We start from the raw sequence: 20,125 nt of genomic DNA, 5'->3' as shown, positions 1-20,125 counted from the left end.
TGGGTAAACTGGACAGCTACATGTAAAAGAATGTAATTAGAACACTCCCTAACACCATACACAAAAATAAACTCCAAATGGATTTGAGACCTAAATGTAAGACTGAACACTATAACACTCTTAGAGGAAAGCGTAGGAAGAACACTCTTTGACATAAATCACAGCAAGATCTTCTTTGATCCACCTCCTAGAGTTATGGAAATAAAAACAAAAATAAACAAATGGGACCTAATGAAACTTCAGAGCTTTTGCACAGCAAAGGAAACCATAAACAAGACAGAAAGACAACCCTCAGAATGGGAGAAAATATTTGCAAATGAATCAATGGACAAAGGATTAATCCCAAAATATATAAACAGCTCATGCAGCTCAATATTAAAGAAACAAACAACCCTATCCAAAAATGGGCAGAAAACCTAAATAGACATTTCTTCAAAGAAGAAATACAGATGGACCAGAAGTACATTGAAAAGCTGCTCAACATCACTAATTATTAGAGCAATGCAAATCAAAGCTTCAGTGAGGTATCACCCCCCACCAGTTAGAATGGGCATCATCAGAAAATCTACAAACAACAAATGCTGGAGAGGGTGTGGAGAAAAGGGAACCCTCTTGCACTGTTGGTGGGAATGTAAATTGATACAGCCACTATGGAGAACAGTATGGAGGTTCCTTAAAAAACCAAAAATAGAATTACCATATGATCCAGCAATGCCACTACTGGGCCTATACCCAGAGAAAACTATAATTCAAAAAGACACATGCACCCCAGTGTTCATTGCAGCACTATTTACAATAGCCAGGTCATGCAAGCAACCTAAATGCCCATCAGACCAATGGATAAAGACAGACGAATGGGTAAAGATGTGGTTCATATATACAATGGAATATTACTCAGCCATAAAAGGGAACGAAATTGAGTCATTTGTTGAGATGTGGATGGATCTGGAGACTGTCATACAGAGTGAAGTAAGTCAGAAAGAGATAAATATCATATTTTAACACATGTATGGAACCTAGAGAAATGGTACAGATTAACTGGTTTGCAGGGCAGAAGTTGAGACACAGATGTAGAGAACAAACATATGGACAGCAAGGGGAGAAAGCCGCGGAGGGATGGGGATGGTGGTGTGATGAATTGGGTGATTGGAATTGACATGTATACACTGATGTGTATAAAATTGATGACTAATAAGAACCTGCTGTATAAAAAAATAAATAAAATTAAACTTAAAAATTAAAAAAAAAAAGAATCCAAATGAAAGAAATGTACCATTGGCTGTATTTACTAAATTATGATACTTTTTCAGTCCTATCTACTAATAGTCAAAGGTTCTTGTTGAAATCAGCTAGTAACTGCCATCTTTCCTGATGTTAAGTAGTTTTTCGTACAAACTAATTTGGAAGTTTATAACGGGTTCAAAACCTACTAAAATTCTTTGATAGATTTAAGCACAGATAAAAATTCATCCTCCACTTTTTTGAAATGTGCTGACCTATGTGTTTTAATTAATTTTATTCATTTCACTAATGTATTTATTTTTGACAACAGTCAAAATTTTTTCCAAATCCTTTGTACATAACATGAATTTTTTTCAAAAAGCACTTATTTGCTATCAAAATATAATATTTCTCTCGAAGGAAAGATTGTATTTATTTTCTAACATTTGCTAGAAAATGTAATACAGCTACCTTTCATCAACTCGCAGAGGTGAGAAAATGTAGAATGTTAGAGTTTTTTTAATGTATAATTGATCTTTAAGTTTAATAAGTCTTGGCACCAGATAATAAGCAAACTGTTATGTGTAGCAAAAGATTTGGTGGATATTCCAGGTCTCATTAAAATTTTTGTAAAAAATCGTATTTATGATAATATATACCATAATATACAAATATATTTAACCAGGAACCTAGAAACTGGAATATATTACAGATAAGAGAGTAGTAACACTGAAGGAAAAGTAGAAAATTTTGAAGATATGTGGTCATTGTGTCTGATGTCAAAGAGAGGTACTAAAAAATATCTCTTGGTTTTGTCAGTTATAAGTTGAGACCTTAGCAAGAATGTGTAGCTGCATGACAGAGAGAGAGATGAGAGTGGGTTAAGGGAATGGGAGATGAAATAGAGAGGGGTCAAGATTATATTTTTAAGGCTGCTGACTGTAAAGGCTGTAATAAAATGTATGTACAAAGTCAAGGAAGGTATTTTTTGTTTTTAAGATGGAAGAAATGTAAGCATCTTTATTAAAATAAAGAGAAGGGAAAGAGCTAGAGATGGGAAATGTAGAGATACATACCACAAAATTATGGAGGGACCTTATGACAGGAGAAACCTACTTGTTCCTTGAAAGTAGAGTGAAAGAGATTAAAATGGATGTAGATGCAGTTGTTTATAAAGTGACTATAGCTAAATTAAAAGTAGGAAAGGGGGCTGAAGGAGTTTGGTAAAGTTTCCTATAGACATTGACAAGTAAAACACAGCCCCTTCCCTGTGTTTTCCTCTATTCCCTTCCTTATTCAGCAGCAGAGAAGCCTACCCCTGAAGAAGGATGGTATGTGGTTTCTAAGGGGTTTTTTTGTTTTGTTTTTTTAGTATCTTAACTATATTGTGAAAAGTATGTGATATTTATAAAACTATTAAAGTATTATTTAATTGAATTTTTAATAAAATAAATGCATAGTAGTGAAGTTCAATAAATTTAACAGATTTTACATTACTCATATTTAAGAATGTTACTATAGATTTTGAAAATTAATAGGATATATAATTTCACATTATAGTAATATATGAAAAAGTTTTGACTTAGAGGTATCTATATTGAAGCAGTGTGAAATTTATTTATTTATGAACCTTTTTATTCTGGGAGTAAAATGGCAAATGAGGCCTAGTTTTATTTCTTGTCTCTTTCTGTTTTTCCAATATTATTGTTATTTTTTTTCTTTACATATAGTTTTATATGAACGAAACATCTTTCAAACTTAAAGCTTTTCAGGAGTAAGGGCTTAGTCTAATTAATGTTATTCAAGCTTGACACTTAACCACAAAGCACTTTCTGTAGCTATTCTATTAAGCATATAAATAGTATTCATTTTATGTATTTAAGTAAATGTGAAGGTAAGAAAATTCATCATTTGAGTAAGAATTTTTAAAATTCTGGTAAAATGTACATACCATAAAATTTACCATTTTAACCATTTTTAAGTTTAGTGGCATTAAGTAATTCACATTTTTGTCAATAGTTGCCATCATCCATCTCCAGAACTTTTTTCATCTTCCTGAATTGAAACTCTATATCCATTACATAATACCTCCACATTCTTCCTTCTTCCCAGTTCTTAGCAACCACCATTCTACTTTATATCTCTATGAATTCGACTACTCCAGGTACCTCATATAAGTGAAATCATACAGTATTTATCCTTTTGTGACTGCCTTATTTCACTTAGCATAAAGTTGTCAAGGTTCATCCATATTGTAGCTTGTGTCAACATTCCCTTTTTAAAGGAATAAAATTCTGTTTTATGTATAGACCTTTTTTTTAAACTTTAAATCAGTTTATTGACATAGTAACACAACACACTTGCCTCTCTGACCCCCCCATCCCCCTCACCCAATCTAGATCTCTCCCACTTGCTTCTTCCTTAGAACAAGCTGTTCAGTGAAAACAGAAAAGCGCAAACCACTTCTGCATCCCTAGTCCCATGCCTAAGCCCTGTGGAGCAGGTCTCAGGCACTACTCAGAACCTGTTAGGGAGGGAGGGGGAAAGTTAGCACTAGACTCAGCTAGGCAGAGGCATCCAATCCCTAAGAACAGATTCCCCCACAGCACCCAGGCCCTGAGTTGCTATTTTATTGGGACCAATTTTGTTTATCCATTGATCCTTGTATGAACATTTGGGTTGCTTCCTCCACCTTTTGGCTAGTGTGAATAATGCTTCTATGAACATGGGTATACAAATATTTGTTGGAGTTCCAGCTTTTTATTTTTCGGATATGTACCCAGAAGGGAAATTGGGGGATTGAATAAGAGTTTTTTTAATTGTTTACTTAGAAAATGAGAAATTATTGAATGTCGTTAATGATATTTCTAAGCCAAAAGCTAACAAAAAGCAAGAACCCAGAAAAGTAAACAAAGCACAGCAATCTACTTTGTCTGAGGCCAAATTCTGTCAAAATTAAGTTGAGGTTTTGATAGCTTTCTGGGGAAAGAGAAAAATCAAAGCCAAATCCAGGAAAATCAAGTGAAGTTTTAATAGCTTATGGGGTTAGAGGATGATAAATCAAAGCCCATGGCCTTGCCTATAGTAGGGCGATAAAATGAAATCCTGCCTATATTTAGCTGAGATCACCTTCCTCCAGGAGCTACACCTTCACAGTAGATGTAAGCAAGAAAGAAAACTGATTCCCTTTCCCGAACCCTCCTACGCTGTTGGTGGGAATATAAATTGGTGCAGCCACTATGGAAAACAGTATGGAGTTTCCTTAAAAAACTAAAATTAGAGTTGCCATATAACCCAGCAATCCCACTCCTGGGCATATATCCAGAGAAAAACTCTGTTCTGAAAAGATTCATGCACCTCAGCACTCATAGCAGCACTATTTACAATACATGTAATACAAATACAAGCCAAAACATGGAAGCAACTTAAATGCCCATCAGTAGACGAATGGATATGTTTACAATATCCAGGACATGGAAGCAACCTAAGTGTCCACCAAAAGATAATGGATAAAGAAGATTTGGCATGTGTATACAATGGAATATTACTCAGCCATAAAAAGAAATGAAATTGAGTTATTTGTGGTGAGGTGGATGAACCTAGAGTCTGTCATACAGAGTGAAGTAAGTCAGATAGAGAAAAACAAATACCATATACTAACACATATATATGGAATATTTTTTTTTAAATGGTCATGAAGAACCTAGGGGCAAGACGGGAATAAAGACACAGACCTACTAGAGAATGGACTTGGGATATGGGGAGGGGGAAGGGTAAGCTGGGACAAAGTGAGAGAGTGGCATGGACATATATACACTACCAAATGTAAAATAGCTAGCTAGTGGGAAGCAGCCACATAGCACAGGGAGATCAGCTCGATATACAGTGGAATGCTACTCAGCCATTAAAGAATGAAATAATGCTATTTATGGCAACATGGATGGACCTAGAGATTATTATACTAAGTGAAGTAAGTCAGACAGAAAGACAAATACCATATGTCATCACTTTTATGTGGGATCTAAAATATGATACAGATGAACTTATTTACAAAACAGAAGCAGACTCACAAACACAGAAAGCAAACTTATGGTTACCAAAGGGAAAAGGGGTGGGAAAGAGCTAAATTAGGAGTTTGGGATTAGTAGATACAAACTACTATACATAAAATAGATAAACAACAAGATCCTACTGTATAACCCAGGGAACTATATTCAATATCCTGTAATAAACCATAAGAGAAAAGAATATGGAAAAGAATATATATTCATATTCTTTTTCATATCCTTTGCTGTACACCAGAAACTAACAACCTTGTAAATCAACTATACTTCAATTAAAAAAAAAAACTGTTTCCCTTTTCCCATTCCTGGGGCACCATGGGGAGAGTTGCCTTGATGCTGAGCATAGCAGAAGATAAAATTTAAAAAGCAAACCTACTTTGAGATAGTGTGACCATGGTGGGAACTTTGACATGGATTTTCAGTCCAAATTTGTATCAATGAGTCATCCAAGGAATGCCTAGTTTAAAATGGTTCTAGAATGGATGACACTATGAGATAGATGGCAGAGGCAAATGCACATTCTCTCTAGAGGAAGGCACCTTCTTTCTTAGGCCCAGGAAATCCTCATGAATAATTTTTCAAGAGCAGTGATCAGCACACAGTCAAATATAATCAAACATGAGGATACAGGGCAATGACAGTAAGAATTAGGAGAAAATAACAAAAACAGATCATAAAGTTTTCAGATATCTGAATTATTAAAATACTGATTATTTAAAAAACAGTGCTTACTCTGATTTTAGAAATAAAAGAGGCTTAAATATACCTGCAGGGAAGAATCTATAAAAGTGACTAGCACATTTGAAAAAGGTCCAAAACTTCTGAAAAATGCTGAAATTAAAAACCAAGTGAGTTTGGCAGCACTGTGGACACAATTGTAGACAGAATTCGTAGTGTAAAAGGTAGATTAGAAGAAAAGTTCCAGAATGTAGGAAAAGAGACAAAACAATGGAAAATACAAGAGTCATTTAAAAATGTGGAGAACATGGTCTTCCCTCGTGGTCCCGTGGTTAAGACTCCATGTTTCCACTGCAGGCGGCATGGGTTCAATTCCTGGTCAGGGAACTAAGATCCCACATGCCACCAGGTGCAGCCAAAAAAAAACAAAATGTGGAGAATATATTGAGCAGGTCTAATATGAGACTTAATTAGAGACCTGGAAGATGAGGTAGAGACTGGAGCAGAAGCAATAGTTGAGGAGGTATTGGATGAAAAGTTACCTGATCTGATGAAAGACATCAAATTCAGGAAGTCAAACACAGGTTTCTGAGCAGGACAAATAAAAAGAAGTATACCCCTAGAAATAGAGAGGAAATGTGGGGAAAAAAAGCAAAAACAGAAACAAATGGAATATCTAAAAGCAACAGTCGGGGCAGGAAAGGAGGAAGACATTACCTTAATTGAAGCCAGAGTTCAGCTGACAGCTGACTTCTCAAGAGTAATAATAGGAGCCAGAGTACAGTGAAATGATATCTTCATTGTGTTGAAAGAAAATAACTGTCTATCTAGAAATTCTATACCCAGAGTAAACATCTTTCAAGTCTGACCTTGAAACACAAATGTTTTCAGACAAAGCAAAACTGAGAGTTTGTCACCAGTAGACTCTAATTAATGATAACCATAAAGGGGGTGTTTCAGGCAGTGGAAAGTGATGAGCCTTTTGAGAGATGCAAGAAGGGATGAAGAACAAATAAAATGGTAATAACTATATGGTTATATGTGAACAAACAGTAGAAAATATGTCTAGTAGGGTTAAAAAAATTCCATGGCAACAACAGCATATAGGTCAGGAGGAAGGTAAATGGATTTAAATTGTTCTCAGGAGGCTGGTAAAAGTACAGAAGTTCCTTGACTTACAATGGTCAGACTTACAGTTTTTCAACTTTATGATGGTGCGAAAGTGATATGCGTTCAGTAGAAACTGTATGTGAAATTTTGAATTTGGATCTTTTCCTGGTCTAGTGATATGTGGCATGATAATCTCTTGTGATGCTGGGTAGTGGCAACAAGCTGCAGCTCCCAGGCAGCCACAGAATCATGAGGGTAAACAGCCAATATACTTACTTTCTGCACCCATGCAACTATTCCATTTTTCACTTTCAGTACAGTATTCAATAAATTACATGAGGTATTCAACATTTTATTATAAAATAGGCTTTGTGTTAGGTGATTTTACCTCACTGTAGGCTAATATCAGTATCCTGAGCATGTTTAAGGTAGTCTAGGCTAAGCTATGATGCTTGGGATTATATGCATTTTTGACTTAAAATATTTTCAATTTACAATGGGTTTATCAGGCTGTAACCCCATCGTAAGTTGAGAAAGATCTGTACTGATTTAACTTTTGATGTTTCTACATTAAGTATGATGGAGAGGTCCACATGCGGCAGGGGTTTCTTAGGTGCTGATAATGTTCCTTTTCTTGACCTGAGTGGTAATTATGGGACAGTGGAGGAGTAGGTGAGGTATTGCTTCATATTTACAAGTTACACATACCTTTTCAAAAGATAAATGTTTTATGTACTTAACTATAGGTATCTTATATCTTACAATAAAAAAGTTAAAATAAGATAAAAATTGTACACTTCAAAAAGGATAAATAGAAAATACAATTTTTAGTCCCACGTTGTTAAAATTATAACCATAAAATACCAAAATTTTAAGGTAGAAGTAGGAATGTGATATTTAATTTGTTGAAAGTGAAACAAAGATAATTAAATCTCACTGCAATGTTACCTTAAAATTTGCTGGTAGAGACTGATCCAGTTATTGGTTTCATTATGGTATCTAAATATTGATATTCTCTTGCTTCTAAAAATTTTGTAAAGTCTTAACCAACATTTGACAGTCATTAAGTCTACACTCTAACCCAGTTTCTACAATTCTATCATCTTAAATGGCACGTTTTATCTACTAAAATGTAGTATATCACTCAACAGGTCATCAACTAAGAGTTTTAAGTATGTCTTGCAGTAAACATACCAGCTACTGGGAGACAGTATATAATATATATTAAAATTGTGGATATATTTCTTTCAAATCCTTAGCAGGGTACTGGTCATCAATTTAGAACTATTCTTACTCTTTTAAATTAATTTATTTATTATTTATTTATGGCTGTGTTGGGTCTTCATTTCTGTGCGAGGGCTTTCTCTAGTTGCGGCAAGCGGGGGCCACTCTTCATCGTGGTGCGCGGGCCTCTCACTATCGCGGCCTCTCTTGTTGCGGAGCACAGGCTCCAGACGCGCAGGCTCAGTAATTGTGGCTCACGGGCCCAGTTGCTCCACGGCATGTGGGATCTTCCCAGACCAGGGCTCGAACCCGTGTCCCCTGCATTGGCAGGCAGATTCTCAACCACTGTGCCACCAGGGAAGCCCCCTTACTCTTTTAAAGAAGTACTTCAAAGTGGCCTGAGTTACGATAAGTATTTGAGGGCATATGTAGAGGCTTATAGGCCAGCTATTACTGAAGACACCTGTCACATAGGTACTAGGAGTCACTGAGGTTCTATTTTTCCGTTATATCTCTTGGGAAGATAAAAAGTTGCTGACTTGTTTTTGGTCTACCTAATTTGTTTGGGACTCTGTAATTAAACCAAGTACTCTTAAACCCAGGTAAACACACTGTTGGATTTTATTCTCATTACACTAAACATACCTTCTCAAAAGACCATCTTGGGACATTTAATCTCCTTCTTCCCCCGCAGAAGATTTTAACTTTTGTTAATTCTTAATTATAGTGGTTTGTTGTTGTTGTTGTTGTTGTTGTTGTTTTTTTAGCTATAGTGGTTTTTAATTTAGTGGGTTGTGGGTTACTTGAGATTTTGGAAGTATACCCTTTTTACATATACTTTTTGTTTTGACATTTTGTGACCTTGGGCAAGTCAGTTCATCTCTTTACATCTCAGTTTTTTTATCCTAAATTTACTGGAATACAAATATTTTCTAAAGTAGTTTCTAATGCTAATATTCTTCAATTAAATGCTTATTTGTAAGGAATTCCATTTTTTCAAACAAATTAAAAATAAAAACAAAAAGGTCTCAATACAGCCTAAAATGTATATCTTTTTGTAACATCACTATTGTGCTTTGCTTTTGATGTTTTATGTTAGCTTAAATCTAGAGATTTAGTGAATAAAGCGAAATTACTATACTCAACATATATTAGTAACTTTAAAGGATAATCTAGAAGTTATTATAGAAAGAAGTACCCAAGACAGTAGGAGAAATGATAATTCTATTCAAATGTTAAAAACTTTCAAATAAGCCATTTGGGAAGAATTGTTTAAGTAAAATTTATTACACATTGCCTTTCTTGGATGATACTGAACTTAATTCAGTTTTTCTTTGATAACTCAAGCTCATCACTATGATCACATCCTCAGAGGCTATTGAGATTAATAATTGTTTATCTATAAAAGGATTCACTTAATAGTCAACAAATACCTACTGAGTGATGGCAGTGTGCCAGGCTTTGGATTGGATTGGGATATGATGTTGAACAAACCAGGTGTGATCTCTGACCTTATGGTATAGAGTCTATTTGGGTAAAAATGACATCAACCGAATAATCACACAAATAAATGTGAAATTAAAAATTCTGATCAAATGCTATGAAGAAAACTCACTGCATTGTTAAAATCGTTTTGGAATCAGATGGGTCTGAGATCAGTCCTAACTCTGAAACTTGGTAGCATTGTGATTTTAGGCAACTTTCTAAATCACAGTTGAAATGAGAATAGTTTGCTTCCGGGGTTGTTGTGAGGATCAAATGAGATGACAAGTATGATACAATTTTGTTATTTTTTTTACTTGTTTATTATATGTCTCCTCCTGGATGAGAATGTAAGCTCCATGAGAGTAGGAATTTTTTTGGTCTGTCTTATTAACTGCTATATTCCTAGCATCTAGATCAGTGAGTCATAACATGGACACGAATAAATATTTTTTGAATGAATGGAATGACTTTTAAGATTTCTTTCAGGTAATCAGCATTCCAAACAAAATATTTTGTACTTATTTTCTTTTTCTCTGCCATAGTCAGATTGGTATTTCAGTTGTTGGTCTCATGGCTGTCTCCTGAAATTCTGCTTCCTCTCATCAAATTTAACTCTGGACTAGAAAATCAGATAACCAAAGTTAGAGTGGTAGAAGTACCTGTACTATAATAAGAAACATTCTGTAGTAAGAGAGAAGGCCTCTCTCTTAACAGTAACAGGAGTGAGCTTTCATACATGGACTTACTAAGATCTTTTTTGGTTATTTAAAAGGGTTTTGCAATTTCAGCTGTATTCTGTGTATTTGGACTTACCAGATAAGTAAACTCATAAATGCTTCTAATAAAGCATTCTCATTCTAGCTTTATATCACATTATATCATAAGTTTTGTATATAGTTAGGTTGGAAGAAATTTAAATTTTGAATTTTTAAAGTTTGGTTACCTATTCTATGTATTAATTTTTAGTGGACCATGTAGAACTTAATGCTTGATATAATTTTTTTTAAATATTTAAGGTAATTTTTATAATATCCTAATGATCTTTTTCTTTCAATGTCTAAAGTAAATTCACTTGGTTAATTATTTTTCAGGGCAGCTGTTTTGTCCACTTTTTATTCATTGATTCCCAACCCACATCTCTTATTTAATGGCAGTATCTCCCAGAACTCAGAATTGTTTTCTTAGCTTTATTAATCTTGGCAGCAGGGTTTAAGATGAGTCACCAGGAACTGAGCAGCTGAAAAGATTGAGTCTTCAAACAAATGAAGCATTACATTTTACCATCATAGAGACAGTTATTGGTTTTCAGATCTCATTCTCTAAAATGAAGATAAAATGTTGTAAATGCATCCTTATTTACCCCATGGGGTATTATCTCTGGGAAAGTGAATTTCTACTTGAAATAATGGCTAGATTTTTGTTGTTGTTTGTTTTTGCTTTAATGAGTCCCAGAATATGATATGAAATTAAATTCCAATTAATCATTGTCATGCTATTTAATTCCACTAATGATAATTATCTCACAAAATGCAACGATTCTTTCTAATTGGGCATCACAATTGAAAAACTGTCACTAAACTGGTAAAATAATAACATATAAAGTAATTCTTTTACCCTTATAATATTTTCAATAGTCACTTCTCAGTTATGAGAAAACATTTTCAGCAGCAAATTCCAGGCTGAAGTTTTCAACATAATTTTGGGTTTCTGTGAGTGTCATTAACTATTGTATTAGCTAGATGTACAACATCAATAAGGAACTAAAACGTCTCCTGCTGTGGTTTTAAAATAATACCAGTAGGAATTATTTTCTTTTGTAAAAACTTTACTTTTCCCTTTTAACCTCTATTAATATAAGTCTAAAACTTAATGTTATAGGAAATGTTTAAATAAATTGTGATACAACCACTGGAAGGCATATCATATAACTATTAAAAAATTATGTGTATAGAAGGGATGTAGTCATATAGGAACATACTTCCTTTGGAATGTTAGGTGGAAAAATCAGGATGCCAAAATCATTGTACAGTATGATTTCATAGGAAAAAAAAAGATTTGAAGGATAAAAATTAAATTTTTTATTAAAGCTATATTTGTGTTTAGATGATGAGATTTTGAAAATTATTTTAGCTTTTATTTTTTTCAACTTCTTTCTATTTGCAAATTTTCCTTTAAAATGAAAAATAATAATTAGTAAAATAGAAATTCTCAATTTCAAACTGTATCTTATATGTCAGAAAAACGGCTCACAGATTATATTGAAGAATCTGAACTGTACTCCCAAACTATAGATTAGCTAGAAATGTTTGGCAAATTTTATGTCACAATACTCAGAAAAATATAGCTATCTATATTGGCTTCCTAGTCCCTTTGCCTTTATACTTTATTATTTTGAGTCCCACTTGAAGTTAAGAGCCAGAGATAAGAATGGCAAATAACACTGCAATAGTCAGTCTCTTCTCCTCTCAACCTTTATTATGAAAAGCTTTAACATATAGAAAGCATAGCAAAGTGAATCACCTTGTTCCCAGCTTTAACAGTTGTCAAGATTTTACTACTCATTTCAGCTATTTCCCTTCCTGACACATTTTTTTCCTATGCTTTAAAAAAATAAATTCTATTGATTGTTATTTTAACTGTAAATACTTCTGTATATTTCTCTGATAAGCTTTTTTCAATATACCCACCATGTTATCATCTGCTTCTTTTATTCTTATATTAGCCATAATTTATCACTATCATGAAATTCTGTATATTCATATTTTCCCAGTTGTCTCGAAATCATCTTTTTATAATTTTGTTAGAATAATTTGTTATTCTAACAAATTTGTTTGTTACAATTTTGTTAGGATAATTTGTTAGAATCAGGACCCAAACAAAATCCATATTACATTTGGTTGTTATGTTACATTTTAAAATGTAAATATTAGAAATTCCTAATGCCAAAAAAAAAAGACTGCAATTTTGGATGACCTTTTTGTTTTCTTCTTATAAAATTATATAAGTTCATTGTATGAAATGTTAAAAATTCATAAAATACTAAGAAGAAAGTGGAAATCACTTATATTGCTCAGAGTATATTTCCTTCCTATCATTTTTTATATTATTTTCATAGTTGAGATCTATTGGAAGCAGTTTTATATCTTATTTCAAAGTATATCTGAAGCTTTCTATCCTTAAAATATTTTTTTCCATTTTAATGGCTGCATTAAGATGTACCTTAATTTTTTAGAACAGGTAAGTACCTTAAATTTTGTTAGGGGCCATATCTAGTTTAGAATGCCATTTTACAGTGTACTCCAACACATTTTCTTGTTGCTACAGTTGAAGAGGCTCGTATTTTTGAGTAAGGCTTCTAATTGTCCTACTTAATTCCTAGAGTAGGTGAAATGGGCTGGTCAATGCACTGTTTTCTCTATATGTAGCAGGTAATGCCTGGATCTTGATCCACTGGCCGTTTGAGAGAGATATTTGTTTTTGCCATGTGGAGGACAAGTAATGCCCCTAGTGGGCCATTTTAGTAAGTTTATATAAAGTCCAGTTTTATATAATTTCTTTAAAATATCATTGAATATATCTGAGTATATGATGCATTAATTTCTCCAAACATTATCAAGGGAAAGAAAGGTATTAAATTCAACTATTGGCAGGACTTTGGGCATCAGGGAAAGTTTGGAAAAGGTTGCACCTACCTTAGCTGCTATAGGTTGAAGTCATCAAAGAACTCCAAAAGATCATAGGAGACTTGAAATAGACATAAGTTATGCAAAAATAGTGATTCTTAGGTGTGTACTTTTATGAATATATCCATTTTGTAGGGGTGTTATAACAAATCACCACTAAGTGTGTGGCTTAATATAACAGATATTTATTCTTTCACAATTCTGGAGGCTAGATGTTCTTAAAATCAAGGTGTCAGGCAGGGCCGTGCTCTCTCTGAAGGTTTCTGGGAAGAATCCATCCTTGCCTTTTCCTGGCTTCTGGCAGTTCCCGGCAGTCCTTGGTGTTTTTGGCTTCTCTCCTCTGTCTTCACATGGCATTATTCCCTGGGTGGATCTCTTCCTTAATTCTGTGTCTCTTCTTATAAGGACATCAGTGATTGGATATAGGACCCACCCTAATCCAGTATGACCTCATTTTACCTAATTACATCTGCAAAGACTGTATTTCCAAGAAAGGTCACAATCTGAGGTTCCTGGTGGATGTAAATATTGTGAGGACACTGTTCAGCCCAGTATAGCAGGTGTGGGTATTTGTGTATATGAGTAGATTGGGAACTGGGGGGCTATCATAAGTTCTTAGATAATACACATTCTAATTCTCTTCTCCATTGTTGATTTCTGCTTTTTCTTAAGTGTGTTTAGTATAAGAATACATGAATGTGGGGGAAATGTTGAAAACAGTACTAAAACAGTAATTTAAAATTCTGTGTTGAATAATTATTCTCTGTTGCTGTTCCTTGAGATTAAAAGATTAAAAACAATTTCATGAAGTCTTCTCTATTTTTTTATGGTTTTAGCATCCTAAATTTATAACCAGGACCCGAAGTTTCTTATTTACTAAAAGCATTTGAGCAGAGCATTATAATGATTATTCCAGTCCTTGTAAGAAAATAATTTGGCTTAGGCAAAAGGTTATGAAATACTTGAATAATTTACTAAAAATTCTAGATATCTTTCACTGAGTTTATTAAAAAATAGGTTGAAATTAGCCTGTTCTTCCATATTCATCCACCATTATCACCACCCCCAAGATGACACCAAGAAGTTAGCTAATATATGTCCCCATAAACCCATATCTTTAGATTGTTTTATTAATTTTGATACAAGTACATAATGTTTGCAGAAATTGATTTTCGTAGGGATTTATAATAAAATATCAGTTAAAAGATTAATTGCCTCACTTCTGGGCCTTTGGTTTCTGTAGTAATCAGAGTATAGTAAAATTTTTATTTAAAAAATTCACTTGAAGTTTTCCATTTATACTCTGTAAAAGCAAATTGAATGCCTATTGTTATCCATAAATATCTTAACTGCTAAGATTTTCTAAGATTGTAATAGAAAACCAGTTATATCAGAAAGTTATTAAGTAACTGTTAGAGAAATTTAACAATGTTAATACAACATGAATTTATGACTTTTGGCTTATTTTCTTAGATAAAGCTCTCAGTCATTTTGCACTTTTTAAATTAGAAGAAAAATTTTAAACTTTATCCATGCCTTCTCTTTTACAAATCAAAACATCTTGTAGCTTTCATCTGCTTATTATTCTTATAAATTTATAATGGGCATATGTGATTATGAGATAAAATAAGGTACATCATATCTTACTATCAGAAACTAACTTTTGTAAACCAAAGTTAGAGATTTAGAATGGAGCTCAAAGCAGTGTAAATATGTAACTTATTTTTCTAAAAGGTCTCTTGTAGCCTTCTGTGTAGAGCTTCTTTTGGGTCTTAAACTAGAATGTTCCATGTTTACTCATTCACTAAACTAATTATTTAGGTGTAGTATGTGGTGTTATACATGCACTGTACAAAGCACTGAGCTGGAGTGGGTAAATCTTCAAATATATATGTTTATATTTCTCCATTCATTCAATAAATATTTATTGAGTATTTGCTGTATGCAAGGTACAATATCAGGAACTTCTGATACAAAGTTAAACAAAACAGACACAGTCTTTATACTACTTACAGTCTTAGAAAAGGAGAAAGACATTAATCAGATATAATACAAATAAATGTAAACTTATCACTATGAAAAATACTATGAAGCAAAGGTGAACGGTACTATCAGAGCTCATAAGGGAATTTGACTTAGTCTTTGGAGGGGCTATGCAGGGGCTCAAAGACTTACCTGAGAAAATGACTTTTGAACTGAGAGCCAGATGATTATTGGAAATTATGTAAGTGAAGGAGGATGTGAGAAAATTCCAGGAAGCAGAAATTATATATAATAATGAGTAGTGAGTGCGAGTTATTTGAAATGAAAGGAGGCAGTGCAGCTGGAACACAGGGAACCAGACGGAGTGTGATGCACGATGCAGCAGGAGAGCCAGCGGCAGGGGCCAGACCAATTTCCCTATACTGGTCTGGCCAGTAAGTACATACTCAATTTTATTTATATGTAGTCACCAAATTCCATATTTTATTTTGGTTTCACCAACATAAGCCATTCAGGTACCTTTTTTTCTGGTTTCTTATTACTATGTAAAGTGTTCTTGAATTACTTGCTTTATCTACAAGATAATAGAATATCTTATAGCAGCCGTAAATATTCAAAACCAGTGATACTGCTATAGAAAAACCATATCTTATGTTTACCATTAAACACTGATTCTACTTGAACCAAATAGCACATTTAGAATTCATATGTTGATTAGCAATATCATGTACAGCAGTTTCACTTGTTGATCTTAGAATGCTAAGTTGACTAACTTTCATCTTATAGAAATAAGGTTGAAACTGGTATATTATAGTGCCCAAAAAGCCGAATATTTTATATATAATATACTGGTATAAATGAACTTAAATTTATGTGGTGACAAGCATTAACTTCCTCCTGATGTTCTGATGTTTTAAAATATTTAAATAAATGTTTAAAAATTAATATGAAGAATGATTATAAAATTATGCTTATTTTATGTGTAGTTTGTGTGATCTGTTTTAATATTTTATAGTTTGTGGCTTCTGTGTCATCAGAAGTTTAAAAAGATTCTTAAAATGTAGTCGGATTGCATCTTTGTTTCAAAATTCACTGAAATGATATGTAATGCTTATGTAAGAGCAGCTAATGCTGTATTGATGAGATTTTAGCCCTTTTAAAACCTGTAATCCTGTATAATTTCACCCTTATTCAAAAAGAATTTGATGTAAATAGTTTCAACACTGTGTAATATTCATGAATTATTGATTTACAGTGAACATTTACATTGTACTAGTGAACTCATGTAAGCATCTCTAACCTATGGGATATTTGTTTTGCAGGAGAAAATAGAAATTCTGTATTCACAACTTGAAATGTAATTTCCCATTAATATTCTTTCATCGATTGTTACCACAAAATTGGCTAAAATTAATACTCTTCTGTCATAATAGATCAAGGTGATTTACATTTAGTTTTCTTTGTCTTTTTTGTTTGTTTGTTTTGTTTTATTCCCTCCACTCCCATTTATTTCATGGCATATCAGTGCTTCAGAGAATTTAGATGAGCTCTCTTCCTCCAGTAGCTGGTTACTTAACCAGAAGCACAGTAAGAAAAGGAGAAAAGACAGGACAAGATTGAAATCTCCATCCTTGACTATCATGAGTACAGCAGCTCGAACAAGGCCACTTCAGAGTTTCCACAAACGAAAACTCTACAGATTGAGCCCCACTTTTTATTGGACTCCGCAGGTAAGGTCACCTTTGGGAAAACATGAACAAAGATTTTACTGTCAATATATTTCACAAGTTAGAGGATATGAACTGTACAGTTGTTTAGAATAAGTGGGATTTAATAATTTTTAAACATAGCAGTGTATTCTGAAACTTATCACATTTCCATTTTTTAAAATCACTATTATGCTTAAACTAGTTTGAAAGAAATGTACATATCAAGTTGATTTTAAAATTTTACTGGTAAGGGTAACAAGGAAAACACAAGTGTATTATATATTTGCCTTTTGCTTAATAAAGAAAAAAGTAACAGTCTGCAGGGCTGTCAGTTATTTTGGAGGAAATGAGATTGCTCTCCCTTTTATGTTTGGTATTTGTTAAACCTGGTGAGCACTCCTTTTTCATATAAGCAATGAAGTTTTAGATGACCATGCTTACCCTTTTTGCAAATAAAATATGCTTCATTTAATTGTTCATTTTGAAAAGCATATTTTTCATTTGTTAACAACATGTTAGGTTTATATCTTTCAGTGCATATCTAAATAAGCTGTGACAGAGGGCAAAATAAGTTATCTCTAGTTCTTATGGTATAACGTGCTTTTTTTCTATTTTTTTTATATGCCAATATTAAATATTTATTGTGGGAATGAATAATAATGGTGATGACTTGGGAAAATCTGGGAAATGTTTGATCAAGTTTATTTATTTATTTATTTATTTTTGCCTTATTTTACAATATATGTATATATTTTTAACATCTTTATTGGAGTATAATTGCTTTACAATGGTGTGTTAGTTTCTGCTTTACAACAAAGTGAATCAGTTATACATATACGTATGTTCCCATATCTCTTCCCTCTTGCATCTTTTTGCAAATAAAATATGCTTCATTTAATTGTTCATTTTGAAAAGCATATTTTTCATTTGTTAACAACATGTTAGGTTTATATCTTTCAGTGCATATCTAAATAAGCTGTGACAGAGGGCAAAATAAGTTATCTCTAGTTCTTATGGTATAACGTGCTTTTTTTCTATTTTTTTTATATGCCAATATTAAATATTTATTGTGGGAATGAATAATAATGGTGATGACTTGGGAAAATCTGGGAAATGTTTGATCAAGTTTATTTATTTATTTATTTATTTTTGCCTTATTTTACAATATATGTATATATTTTTAACATCTTTATTGGAGTATAATTGCTTTACAATGGTGTGTTAGTTTCTGCTTTATAGCAAAGTGAATCAGTTATACATATACATATGTTCCCATATCTCTTCCCTCTTGCGTCTCCCTCCCTCCCACCCTCCCTATCCCACCCCTCTAGGTGGTCACAAACCACCTAGCGATCTCCCTATGCTATGCGGCTACTTCCCACTAGCTATCTATTTTAAATAATATGTCAAAGGAAAGAAATTATCCTTGATTTAATATTGTTTTTTATTATTACTACATTAACTATTTTTAAATATATTTCTATAAAAAATCAAGATGCTTTGTTTCATTAGGAACCAATTTCAAATTTGGTTTTATAGTATCCTTTTATAAATAGGAAAGTGAATGTTGACAAATTAATTTTTATTAATAGATTGATTTTTGCCATTTAGTAGTTCAGGTATTAGTGTATGCTTTCCCAACTTGAAATTTTTAAGGAAGTTTTATTTCAGAATTTTAAGAAATTTTACATATTTAATTAACCTAATAGGAAAATATTTTATTTAAAGTTTTTATATAAGAAATTATATTTTATTTAATAATTTTTATTTAAAGTTACTACAAGCAAAGAGAAATAATATATTTGAAAATGATTTCATAATTTCATAGTTATAAATAGCATTGTCTATCAAAAATATTTCACATATGAATATGCCTTAATATTCTGACTGGAAGGAATCTATCTGAATAATTTAGGGGATTTGCTCAATATTACTAAAGTACTGCATATGCCTTGATAATATAAAGATTGGCCTGGAAAAGTGTGAACAAATTTAAAACTTTCAGCAAACAAAGGAAGAAACAAGTTTAACATTGTTACTAGTAGACCATATAATTTACCATATTCCAGTCATAATGCTAAGCATTTTCAGTACATTATTTTATTTAATCCTCAAACATAAAGCTATGAGGCATTATCAATCCCACCTTTAGATGCAGAAATTGAAGTTTAGGGAGATTAAATAACTTTCCCAAGGTCATACAGCTAGTAAACAATAAGTCTGATTCCAAAGCCATGTTCTTATCCATTAGTACATTGATAACAACAAGAATAAACCAAATCTTTTTTTAATCAATATTTTTTATTGAAGTTGATCTACAGTATTGTGTTAATTTCTGCTGTACAGCAGTGATTCAGTTTTATATATATATATATCTATATATATATACATTCTTTTTTAAATATTCTTTTCCATTATGGTTGTCATAGGATATTAAGTTTAGTTCTCTGTGCTATATACTAGGACCTTGTTGTTTATCCGTTCTCTATATAAAAGCTTACATCTGCTAACCCCAACCTCCCACTCCATCCCTCCCCCAACCCCCTCCCCCTTGGCAACCACCAGTCTGTTCTCTATGTCCATGATTCCATTTCTGTTTTCATAGAGCGGTTCATCTGTGTCATATTTTAGATTCCACATGTAAGTGATATCATATGGTATTTGTCTTTCTCTTTCTGACTTACTTCACTTAGTATGATTATCTCTAGTTGCATCCATGTTGCTGCAAATGGCATTATTTCATTCTTTTTTATGTATGAGTAGTATTCCCTTGTATATATGTACCACATCTTCTTTATCCATTCATCTATTGACAGATATTTACGTTGTTTCCATGTCTTGGCTATTGTGAATAGCGCTGCTGTGAACACAAGGGTGCATGTATCTTTTTTTTTTTTTTTTTTTTTTTTTTTTTTGTGGTACGCGGGCCTCTCACTGTTGTGGCCTCTCCCATTGCGGAGCACAGGCT

The 20,125-nt window shown here is 32.9% G+C and overlaps 1 protein-coding gene across 1 annotated transcript in view; it reads left to right on the top strand.

Moving 5' to 3' along the window:
- KANSL1L (KAT8 regulatory NSL complex subunit 1 like) overlaps window positions 1–20,125 on the top strand; it is a 158,254-nt gene that overhangs the window by 65,099 nt on the left and 73,030 nt on the right. Inside the window, exon 7 of the mRNA XM_028481517.2 lies at window positions 16,974–17,178. Coding sequence (XP_028337318.1) covers window positions 16,974–17,178 — 205 coding nt within the window. The remainder of the gene's footprint in view (window positions 1–16,973; window positions 17,179–20,125) is intronic.

Source organism: Physeter macrocephalus, chromosome 2 (genome assembly GCF_002837175.3).
Source record: "Physeter macrocephalus isolate SW-GA chromosome 2, ASM283717v5, whole genome shotgun sequence".
Classification (NCBI taxonomy): Eukaryota; Metazoa; Chordata; class Mammalia; order Artiodactyla; family Physeteridae; genus Physeter; species Physeter macrocephalus.
Note: the sequence above shows the minus strand (reverse complement) of the source record. Positions and strands in the feature narration are given on the sequence as shown.